The sequence below is a fragment of the Leptinotarsa decemlineata genome, unplaced genomic scaffold (assembly GCF_025532065.1).
Source record: "Leptinotarsa decemlineata unplaced genomic scaffold, Ldec_3_MD MMD2_tig00002974_RagTag_RagTag, whole genome shotgun sequence".
NCBI lineage: Eukaryota > Metazoa > Arthropoda > Insecta > Coleoptera > Chrysomelidae > Leptinotarsa > Leptinotarsa decemlineata.
In genome coordinates, this window is record NW_027412578.1 from 10,542,867 (window position 1) to 10,555,916 (window position 13,050).

At 35.4% G+C, this 13,050-nt stretch overlaps 1 protein-coding gene across 1 annotated transcript in view; it reads left to right on the forward strand.

Moving 5' to 3' along the window:
• The window catches only part of LOC111513912 (uncharacterized), a 230,334-nt gene that overhangs the window by 64,934 nt on the left and 152,350 nt on the right, over positions 1-13,050 (forward strand). The window contains exon 2 of the mRNA XM_074177470.1: positions 10,702-10,907. Coding sequence (XP_074033571.1) covers positions 10,702-10,907 — 206 coding nt within the window. The remainder of the gene's footprint in view (positions 1-10,701; positions 10,908-13,050) is intronic.

Below are 13,050 nucleotides of genomic sequence, written 5' to 3' on the forward strand. Positions count from 1 at the left end.
AGCTCTCTCTGGAAATTATTCAATAGTCTATGAATAATATTATTGAATGCAGCAACTTTATGCTGGTAAGAGTGCGTAGAGGAATTATGTATGATAATGTCCGTGTAAGATGGTTTGTGGAAAATTGCAAATTCATGTTCATTGTTATTTTTTGTAATGGTTGAGCCAAGGTAATTTAATGAATTATTTACCTTCCTCTCAGTGGTAAATTTTATTGACGGGTGGATGGAATTGACATATTCAACGAATTTGCCTACTTTCTTTTCTGTAATGATTTTATTATTTACTAGTGATAAATGGATATCGCAATGCTTGAAGAAATACATGCATAATGAATATTTAATACAACAGTCCTGAACAAACTGTAACGTCTATTTGATAAAAAAAATTGATGAGCTTAAGTGAAGTATCATATTTATTCTAATACTTGCTACTTTCTACACACATTCACATCAAATCGATATACCAAATTTGAAACATCCATTCGAACTAAAAATGAAAACACAGGAAAATAATATTTCATTTGAGTTAGGAATTGGAAAACAGTGAATTACTTAAAATTAAGTAGATTCTATGATATTTATTTGTAATCGTCACATACCTATATATTCTTTAATTATTCTCTAAGTATACCAAAATATTGGCAAGCCAATTAACAAAATAGCATTAGGACCATTGCAAAGATCGTAACGGTTCTCAAAGAGTTTCGCGCTAAAATAGTTAACGCGTGTCAAACAATTGCAGATTTCGTAGGAATACTGAAACTTTAATGAAATGAATAAAAACACTTTTGTCTAATTACCTATATTTGATTTTATTTATATGACCGTTTTCGGGTTTGACCCCATTACCAAGTATTACCTTACCTATAAATTTCGTCGCCGCTGATATATACCATTATTTTTTGAAGAGAAATTTTAATGATCATAATATCCTCCATTTCATAAATTTATTATCGTATGAAAAGTGCAATTTTCTATACTTCACTGAATTTGACTTCGATACTAAATTTTCCCATTTTCATGATGTTTTTCTTCAAGCTTTTGATATATCCTTTCCTAAACAGTTTCAAAAAATTAAACAAAATCAAAATTCAAGTAGACACAAACCATGGATTACTAAGGATATCGTTGAAGAAGGTATATTACTCAGAGATATTTATAATAGATGAAACTGAACTCGTGGAAATAATTAAATTCGCATGTTCGAAAAATTCCAGTGGGGTTGATGAATTGCCAGGCAATGTTTTAATGAAGGCTGCTTTGAAAATAATGAAACCTCTGATTTATCTAATCAATTTATCTTTCTGTGAAGGTATTTTTCCTTCCCGACTTAAGCAAGCAATGGTCGTCCCAGTCTATAAAAAAAGCGATAAGCATGTAATGTCGAACTACAGAGGTATTGCTTTACTATCTCCATTTTCGAAAATATTTGAAGAATCATATCAAAACTTGTGTCCTTTTTAAATAAATAAAATATCGTATCTGACAACCAATATGGGTTTCAAGTGGGTTTGTCAACCCAGGATGCCATCCTTTCTCTACATAATCATGTATTATCAAACTTCGACAACGATGAAAAATCACTTAGTGTTCTTTTCGACTTGACACGAGCGTTTGATATCAGTCATCATGGTCTTCTTCTTGATGAACTGTTTGGCATGGGCGTTCGTGGTCCAAGTCTGAAATGGATTGAAACCTATTCAACTGGTCGTACACAGGTTGTTAAAGTTAGGCTTCAGACTGGGTCATTTTTCTCTGAATTTCGAAACGTTGGTACAGGTGTGCCCCAAGGTAGTGTTTTGGGGCCTACACTATTTATTTTATTTGTTAATGACCTTTCAAAAATTAATCATCCACAGTGCTCTATACAATTTGCTGATGACACATATTTTACTGTCAGTGGTTCGGAATGTGAAACATTGTCAGTAAGAGCAAATGATGCTGTATTCAACATGCAAAATTATTGTTCTAAGAATGGCTTGATTCTAAATAATCTTAAAACCAACACCATTTTCTTTACAATTCAGGAAACTGATTGTAGTGTATTGGTTAGGTCTGAGATTAAAAATATTGAACAGGTAAACTATAAAAAAATTTTAGGAGTTTTTATTGATTCCCAACTCAATTGGAATAAATATGCATATATTTACTCTGCCCTCAATTACTGTATTATTTGTTTTGGCAACTGCAATAGAATCAGTGTCTTATTAATTTTCCAGAAAAAAAATATTAGAACAATTTGTTTTAAAATAAAACTCGATTCCTGTAAACCACTATTTGCAAAGTTGAATATATTAACTGTTACTTGCATGTATATTTTTAATTGCGTAATCTACGTTAAATCAAATTGCTCCAAGTTCTAGAACAGAGATGATACATGTCTTCTTTCGGGCTTCATCCTGAGAAAAAACTATAACATTTTAATTCCTAGTCATAAGTTAGCCAAGGTGACTAATGGACCTCATATCATGTCAAAAAAACTGTACAACAAGCTCCCAATATCCATTAAAAAATAATTAGTGTAAGGCTCTCTAAACAAAAAGTTCGGAAAGTATTATGTGAAAAGGTATTTTATTTGCTTGATGAATTTTTTCAGTCTGATTTGGAATTTTAAATTTTAATTTTTGTACCCCTTTTATGGTCTGAATGTTATGTAATATATCATATAATTATGTTGTTTTATGATTGTGACCTCATTGTAATTGTACTGAGTTATGTGACTTTTTCCATGCCGTCCCTAGGTCTACGGAAATAAAGATTTTTGATTTGATTTGAAGTATTGAAAAAATACTTAATAATGCGGGGTCAAACCCAAAACTGGTCGTATACATAAAATCAACTAGTGGTACTTAGACAAAAGTGTTTTTATTCATTTCATTAAAGTGATCATGAATTACCACAAAATAAACAAGTAATCAATCGTACATAATACAGAAACTATATGAAACATAAATATTCAATAGTAACGGCATCTTTTTCTTTTCCTAATATATTTTTTCCGGTAAACTAACACATAGTTTACCTCTGAAAAACTGGATTTGCCAGGATTTTAAAAACACTTGATACCCTCACGATGAAATCCAATGATACACTGAAATGGATCGCGTTCCTGGTCAGCCCTTCGATGTGGCAGCATTGTAGGGCTGACCAAGATGCTCTTCATATAGCGATTTGTATAACTATGGGCTGACCAACAGCATGGGGCTGACAAAGGTTTAAAGGATATGTAAAATTTTCATTTTCAGAAAAAATCTACCCCTCTGATGGGCCTATTAATAAAATCATACCACTGAAGAGTATTCCGAAAAGTATATACCTAAATATATTCGGGAAGTGCTGGGTGGACCAACGCCCCGTTCATATACCGGGCTCACCAATATGCAATGAACAAATATATATGTATATATATATATATATATATATATATATATATATATATATATAGGCTATTATATATAGGCTATTAATTTTTCTGTAGCTCGCCACTAGATGGCGCTGTGGAATCATTTTTTGAAAGCACTGTTCTATAACGCTGCGCACGCATAAGTTCGTTGATTCTGATTCTGTCAAAATATTGGAACAGCAGCGATACAGCAACATAGTACTAGTATAGTATAAATTGTTATCAGTTTTATTGAAACTATCCGTTTGTGAAGAGCTTTTTCAACATCTGATAGCTACTACTGAACAATTTCTTTCTCTTTCACTACTGTGTCGTCCAAAGTTCAGTTGATCAAAGTGTGCGTTTCAAAGTCTACATGGGAAAATCATAAAGCTCTGTATTTCAAAGATGACTCTAGCAGAATATCATGTGTGCTACATTTCTTGAAAGATTATTTCAAACTCCATTGAAATAACGTTTTCAAAAACACTTTATTGCGATATTTTTACTAAACGATTTTACAAAAACGCAACACGTGTTTCGCCATGAAACTAATAATTATAATAATAGTTTATTAGTTCTTTAGATTACGTCTAGCATAATACAGAACAAGTCAGTATAGTACAGTATCAGTTGAAAGAAATATTTATAAGATAAATTAATATTAAAAAACATTTTGCACAAATTGTAGTCGATATAATTATTATAGTTATTGATGTAACTAAGTGCATGGAAATGTTTTCAGAGAAACAAGAAATTTCTGATAGGAAAAAATTTCGGCAACTTTTCGAAAATGTACATTTTTGAAACACATGCTGTAACTCCGAAAGGATAATAATACAAGTTTGACATAAAATTTGACCCTAAGCCATCAGTTTTCATCTAGTTTGAGTTTACCTTTGAAAGTATTCAATTTGACCCACTCTGTGCATGAATCACTTGCCTTACTTCATCAAAGAATGAAGATTATTTATATATGCAGACAATACTTCAGTAGAGGTCATAGGGATCTTTCCAACTGACAATTTCATTTAAGATTTTTTTTCATGAAATACAAATCAATTCAAAGAACTGAGACTATAAAAAAAAGGAAAGAAGAAAAAAAAATCACACCTGAGGTGTTGCTTCGTTCGCTCCTGTTCATAAAAGAGGACATATGCCTCATTGCTCACAACTGATTTTGGCGCAATCGGGAACACGTGTGAATCGTTGTATTCCTGCCACGTGCCACTATATGGGTGTCTGCAATATGCTGTGTAATGTCCGTTGTAAGTAGTCCCACTGTGATTTGAAAGTGCATATAGATTATAATGACAAGGAGCCACATTGTTTGCTGCATAACTGCTCATATCTAATCCATCTGAAGAAAAGTCACAAACTCACTTGGCCAGATCTTTTTGGTATGGGAAGGGACAAATCCCAGAAATGATCAAAGGTTACTGATGAGTGTCCACAGTGTGTGCACTTCATAGTGGATTTTAATTGACCAACGAAATAGTCTACAATCTTGGAGTTGTTCATATTCAAATATCTCTGCCAGGACTCTTGTGCTTTTCCGTTATTGCTCAATTTTTCGTCAATCTCAGTTAAGATCAGTTCAGCTTTCTCAGTAATTTTGTTGAGGTCCTCATATGAACCTTCTAAAAGATATCGAAGGAATCGTGGGCGTCTTGATGGGCAGAACCCATGTATCGAGGGGCAAATCTTTGAATCTGATTTTTGAAGTAGACTGTAGATTTTGCACTTTGGTGGACTTGCTTTCAAATCAGACACTAGAGTATCTGCAAGAAAGAAAACACGAATAACTCTAATTGGCACAAAAAGACAAAATATTGATTCGTGAAACATTGTGCATATCATCGAGATACCAGAACTTCTAGGAGCTCAGCCGGCAAAATATGAAATTAAAATTCAAACCTACGCTGTCTACAGAACAGAATTGAAGACTCCTTATTATCCTATGGATTGTATACTTGTACATAATACTTCCTTCATGAATGCAGCTATACACAATCAGTAAATTATATCTCTTCCTTCCTCCTGCCTTATTCGGTGCACGGGGAATTATTATTCTGTTTTGAAATTCCATATAATGTCCCTGCATAAACATAACACTGAAAGCGGATTGTTGTTTATTTCAGAAGATAAAATTCAATGGCATGTCGGGATTTTATTACTGCTACGATTTCCTGCGAGTAAATGATCGAATAAGAGATGCGGTTAGCGACAGAGAAAACATGTTTTGGATGTGGGCGACGACGTCAAATTCGATCGGCTCGACAGTCGTTGAATGGGTCATTTAGGCAATGGTGCGTTACGAAATGGCGAATGGAAGTTGATAGAAAATAGCTAAAAAGGTTTTTTTCCCTGAAGAATGTTTGGTGGGAGCATGAGGGGTTGTTATTTTATATCTTTCATTTCATTTCCCCCACATCACACATTTCATTTTAACGTATCTAACGAAGTGGACAGTATAGTCGAAGTAACTGGTATTGTGAATAGTTAAAGGTGTCGACGCCCTCAAAGGCCAAAAAAACCAATACAAAGAAATCATGCCGCTGTCTGCTAGTCCACGTGGACTGAAGAATTTGCGGTTCATATTGGATAATTTCTACTAACCGAGTTTTATGATTGGCTGAAGGGTCATGAAATTGAATTTGTAATTATGTTACGGTGACCTATAGAAATCGGAGAATGCGGGGATGGTTATCGCCGTGTGTTCAGTTCAGGAACTGATCACGATTTAAGTGTTGACATTCGATATTGGTGCAGTTATGATTGAAAAAAATTTTTGTTATCTGTTCAAAATGTGGCGTCCTTGGACAAGTATTAATAGTAATAACGGGTGTGATAATAACACAGACTTTTTCCAGTGTAGTGATTCCAATAGCAATGTTGAACAATGCGAAAAAGAGATACCAGTGAATAAGATTCGGAAGCATTTGAATACTGAAATACAGAGAGTATGTTTCAATGTATATGAGAATCTACATCTCAAGTTTGGTTTCGAGGGAAAACACTATTACAAGCAACATCAGATTTGACCGAAATTCCTTTCTCAACTGTACGTAAAATAGTCAAAAACAAACCTTATGAACGCAAGACGCGATGTGATACGGGATTACCAAAACCTTTAGATGTTCATGTAATAAAATCATTGAAAAAAAAAACAATATACGACTGTTACAAAAGCAATGAGCTACCAACAATTGAAATCATAAGGAAGAAATTGAATACTTCCTGCCAAAACGTGAGATGCTTTGACAAAACTCTTCAGAATTGGATAAAGAAACTAGGATTTGAATTTAAAATAATGAACAAACGTCAAGCAGTTATGAAAAGCAGAAGAATAATGGAATTGCGTAACAAATACTTAGAACAAATAACTAAATATAGACAAGAACAAATGCAAATTTTCTACTTGGACGAAACTTGGTATGACACTCATGACACAGTTACCAAATGGTGGACTGATGGTTCGAGAATGAGTACGCCTAGCATGCCTGCTAGCAAAGGATCGCGATTAATCATTGTGCATTGCGGAAGAAGTGAACTATGGGTTCCGAATTCTTTGAAATTATGTGGAAGAAGACTTGAGGACTGCAACTTTGACTATCATAAGAAGACTATCATAAGCTAATATTTTCGAGAAATGGTTTGATAACACATACATCCCAAATTTTGATGCGAATAGTGTAATAGTTCTTGTCAACGCTTCCTATCATTCGCGACGACTCATCAGTGTACCGAATAAAAATTCGAGGAAAGATGAGATACAAAGTTTTTCAATAGATAATAATTTGTATTCCTTTCTGGCACTACTCAAGTTGAGTAGAGCTAGAAAGATGATAGCACCGCCAGCTGTCGAAAGCGCTCGCATATAATAAATATAAGTTATAAAGCTTCAAATCCTTTTTGTGACATATGTTTATAAAAAAATACTGAGAATGAAGGAAAACTTGTTGCATCATATATATAATAATTATTGAATTACGAAAATATCAAAATATTCAGCTCCCTAACTATATTATTAAAGAGGAACTGTTGGATGGTAGGTTGCATAATATCGTTTACTTGAACTATACAAGTTGTTATAGTAATGAAAAAACACCTTATGAATACCTCATTTCTACGAATTGATATCAATTGAAATTACACATGCGAACTACAAGAGCCTTACGGAAATTTCAACAATCAATCATATGGAAACAAACAAATATATCAATAGATTCACATGATATTACATCTAATGTAATGAAGTAAAGCAATTCAGTCAGAATTGGTATTTTCCAGGAAACCACAGTAGATACGCTATGAGAGAACTAGGACCGGAATGGCCGTTTTCTAGATCTCCAGGTCCCACATGTCATTTTTGTCACTATATTTCTCAAAAAGTCACTAGATTTGTCAAGAAGTCACTAGAATTGTCAAAAAGTCAGGATATTTGTCCAAAATGTCACGATATTTTTCAAAAAGTCCCTAGACTTCCCCAACAAATTACCAGAGTCCACCCCTAAAATCTTATAGGGTTAGTAACAAATTTACCTTGTTGATTTTGTTACTAGATTCATTGGAAATACCTTAGATTCCTCCAAATGAAAGTCCCTTGTCGTGAATATCAAATATGCTGGCATAACAGAAGGACACTAAGCTGCATCTTCCATTTGATCTGCTGCACGTTACGATCAGATTATTATCATTAACGGAGCTACGTCATGTTCTATCTTTACGATAAGGGAGTTACATTCGGGAGTTGGGTCAGGTTAGATCAAAAGTGAGTGGGTTTATTCGAGTCTCCACGACAACCCGCAACACACTCCCTTTCACCCATTCACACTCGAGCAAATAAACCCAGCTTTTCAACGAAGCCGATTAGTTTGCATGTTGAGTGGTCTTTCAGGTCAGATGGTAAGACTACGCCTGATTCGGTCCTTAGCGGGGCAGGTACAAATTGTGTGCTCTGCTGTTTCTTCATTTTCCAAACAGAGGCGACACACACTGTCTTCCGACAGTCCGAGTCTCTGCATATGACGATTCAAATGATAGTGACCAGTGAGAAGGCCTGTTAGACATCGTAGTTCATTCCTACTGTAGTCCAACAACTTTTTAATATGGAGCTTCGAAAGGTGAATAAACGCCTCAGAGTGAACCAATCCTAGAAGATTCTATCAGAAGTCTATGAATCTTTTATGAAAGAGAAGATTAGACGACTACTGATTTCAAAATTTCCTTTGATATAATTCGAACGCATTTAAGTGATATACACACTTTGAGACTGGAATTTTTCGTTTCATAAGTCACCATTACTTTATCTACTAATGATTATTTGTGAGGAGTGTCACTTCAAAAGGTTGTTTAGATTGTTCAAATTTCTCTTCAGCTCGTTATACAATACCTCTCGTCTCCAGCAATCTACTCTCAGCTGCTATCAGCGGCTGAATGCATTTTCCTTCGACTTTTCCACCGCATTTTCATGCAAAACAACGCAGACGAGTCTCCGGCAAAACGTCTAGAATCAATTATAATCCATTTTTTGCATCGTCGTGTAGGCCTGACAAGAAAAGCAATTTGAATCTTGCCTCCATAGGAAAGTTTAAAATTGATTTACTTGTTTTTCCACTTTAGCAATCAATCTTTCCCAGGTCAACAGTAATTGATCGATCTTTATAAATTAGATTTCATTCGCGCCTTCTCCTTTACATAATATTCGTCGATTTTTTTTGAAAAAGAAGAGTTGATGACACTGCAGAAATCATTCATCAATAGGGCTTCGCGAAACAATGGAAAGGAGGGATATTACTTGACATTGAATTGGCTATCGTCAGAAATTAATTGTCGAACAACGGAGTGATATAAAGAAAGAAGTTTCTCGTGACTGGGGTTGTAAAAGTGAGAAAGATTTCAACAGGTTTATGTCATAATCTTTAACACCCCGATCTATCAGATTATTCGAGTGTTTGGTTAGATACATTACTCTCGAACCAGTCCTAACAAATTTGAGGTTATGGTCTAAGAGCCCTTGAATGTCAAACCTTTGTTTATCGAAAACTAAGAGTTTCTTGAAGTATGATCCAACATAGGTGAGAAACGATAGTCTACTTTGGTGTTTGAATCATCGTGGCTTTGACAGGTGACAGGTGACAGGTAGAAAAGGTGTTAACACTATTCACTGAATTTTTTTGAACTTTATTGAATGGTAATTGTACTAACGTTTGTGAGATTTTACTAAACAATTCATCAAACCGCAACATGAGTCTCACTATAAAATAGATTCTTCAGGCGTTATCATAGTTTCTTAATTGTAACTACTTCATGCTTTTTATAAATCAGTGATTTCAATTATATGCCTTTTTCTACCTAGTTGATGACTTATAATTCAGCCCGAGTTCAGGTATGAACTAGGTATCAATTTGAATAATATGAAAACATTTTAGAAACTCACTGCAGAAGCCTCTTCGTCCAAGCAAATGAGTTAAAAAGATTTTAGGTCAACAAGGAGTTTTTTTTTAATGAGATTTGATTCTATTATTCAATATATTCGATACTATTTTCATAATACGATTTGTCTTCAGCCTCAAAATAGGCCTCAGTTTCGACGATTACCTCCTCATCAGTGCTGGCCTCCAGCGACGAAAAAGTCGCTGGAGGCCAGCACACGGTGGACATGGAAGCAATTTGAAGCCCAAATCATGCAGTTTTGCATGAGACCGTTTTTCCTACAAACGCTCCAATAACGTTGAGTAATTGTTGCGGTTGATGGTCTTCCCTTTTTCAAGATAGTCCATGAATAGTATATTATGCGCATCCCAAAATACTGATACCATAACCTTGACAACCGACTGATGCGTCTTTGTACGCTTTGGAGTCGTTCCACCAGATGCAGTCCTCTCAGATGACGATCATTTTGATTTTGGTGTGGGAAGATGGAGCCATGTTTCATCCATTGTCACATATCAACGCAATAATTCGGGTTTTTCATGGTGGAACAGCTCCACATATTGCTCAAAGTTTCAAACTAAGTAAATGAAAGGGAAAACTAGACGGCTACTGACTTTAAAATTTCTTCCGATATAATTTGGAAGCATTTGAGTAAGAAAATGATATACACACTTCGAAAATAGCATATTTCATTCCATAAGTCTGTCTCACCATGAGAAGATACATTTTCCTTTCTCGAAAAATAAATCCAGCATTTAAGTTAGCGCCCTCTCCCACATCCAAGCCCGAAATCCTCAAATCCCCAAGATAAAAATCTCGCAACTCCTGTATAATATCCCGTCATACCATAATCCAGCTGAAATATGTATTTTTCTGCAGGTATCATCGCCCTGAAGGACGTCTCAGTTGTGATACCTCCCGCAGTGAGAATTATGGATACAGTGACGCTCCAGTGCGACTACGACCTGGAAGGGGAGCCCCTCTACACCTTCAAGTGGTATAAGGGCACGAAGGAGTTCTACAGATTTATTCCGAAGGAGCTTCCCAATACGCAAGTATTCCCCCTACCTGGGATCAATGTCGATGTAAGTTGTATGAAAGGTGTTCGGCGGGTTCACGTTGAAGCTTCCTTTAACACTTCTGCCAGGGTTTTCAAAGCCAGTAGGGTGTTTTTTGTTGGGGTTCATTTTATCTAGAGTGGATAAGAGTGGGACGTCGATTGTATATGGAGTTAGGAGGGAAATAAATATAAAAGTCGGTCGCTGTGGAGTTAGAGTTGACATTGCAGGATGATAAAATCGACTGTATCTTTTTGCTGATTGTGCAAAGCACCCCTTCGTGAGAAGGCTTTTTCATTTTGTTCAGGAAGTTGCAAATACTCCTGATTTTACCCCTGAATATACAGTGTGTCAACTTGAAAACTTCCCACCCTCAATATCTTCCTTCCAGTAAACAATATGGGGAATCGAAAAAACAGGTCAATTTTATTGTCAAGGGGGACATTTTCAAGGACTAGTTGTAGCCTTTGTGATTTAACCTCCTAGGAGGAGTGAATGTTACCCTTAGAATTTTGAATGAGAATGGGGGTAAAGTGGCACATCATTTTGATTGGCGTTCATTTCTGCTTCCAATTAAACCCTGACGTTTAATTTTTTATGAGCAGTTTTAGAAAAATAGCGTTCTGAACTGACACATGTAATTAGAATCTGCATGTTCTAAGATGCATAATTGTATTGACGCCTTTTAGTAAAAATGGTCAGAAGAAATGTATAGAATGTAATCGAGTTAGAAGGCAAGAAAACTTGAATATTGCTCGAAATCACGTTGAAATTAATTGATACTTGAAATATATCAATACTAGTATTTCTGGTATTAAGGGCACTTGAATCAAAGCGTTCGCATTCGTTCTCCGAATGAAAGATTTCTCGAGCAGTGAAGTTTGAAGTGTATTGAGTTGAACCTTAAAACGATGAGCAGCCACAGTTCGTCGCATATTTCTGATATGTACTGTTCTTGTTGGAATCAAATGTGCCAAGTGACTTGAACACCTTCCGTGGAAGTATCTTTAAAGGAGAGACAAATCTCCACCCTTTCTTCGATGTTCAATACAATGAACGTTGCAAGTGATATTTGTATCTCCATTGAGGCAGATGGCTTATTCTGGATGAAATCCGACAACTGTATTGAGCTGTCCTCGTGTGAACACGTATTTCTGCGAGCTCAGTGAAATTCGTGTTTTTAAGTGGTAAAACATTGCCTTCTGAATCCGTTTTTCTTTTTCTCGGAATCACGATTATCTCGTTTATATCAAACACCATTGTGAACTTACGTTACCCAAAGTTCCCAGGAAAAAAAACAGTGAATTACTCAGCTTGATATGGCGTCCGCTTGCAAAAAGTGTAACAAAACAGTCAACGATCGATCGCCTGGCATACAGTGCCTTTTTTGTAAGAAGTACTTTCATGCCAAATGTTTGGGTATGAGTAAAGAATAATATTCCACATTCATCAATATACAAGGTCCCGTCTATAGGTGCGAGGACTGTCGAACTCCAATCCCAACACCCCCCAAGGAAATGGATTGTGAGAATTGTCGGGAGCTAATTACAGCAATTAAAGATCTCAAGTCAGTGATCAAGGCACTTCAGGAAGATCTGAAGAAGCTTAAAGAAAATAGAGAAACCTATAATATGAATGCCATTTTGAATGAAATAAATGATAGGCAGCGACGAGAGAAAAACATAATAATGTATAATGTTCAGCAGCAACACAATGAATCAGTCACCAACAAAGGAGAAGGAGATGAAAAGAAGGTATCTGAAATTATTCAAGCGTAAGCCCCTTCTTTCGATATCCAGCGCATCAAAGTAGTGAGAATCGGAAAGAATAAGAATAATTCACCGACACCTATCAAAATCTACAGGAATATAATCGACAAAAGTTGCAACACATTCAAAATTCTTGTATTCGTTTTGTTTGCTGTGTACCTTATAGAGAGCACATTACTCTTTTTCTGATAGGATTGAGAGAATTAAACATAAAGTGTAGAATGGAATATCTGATCACAATATTTCTTTTTAAACTCATCAAAAACAAAATACCCCTGTATTTATTAGAGCCTATAGTACGTCGTTCTAATATCCGTAGCATCAATACCAGGTTTAATAATTTCAACATTCCAAACCATGTTATATCTAAATGCGAACGATGCATTTCCTATCTGGCACCG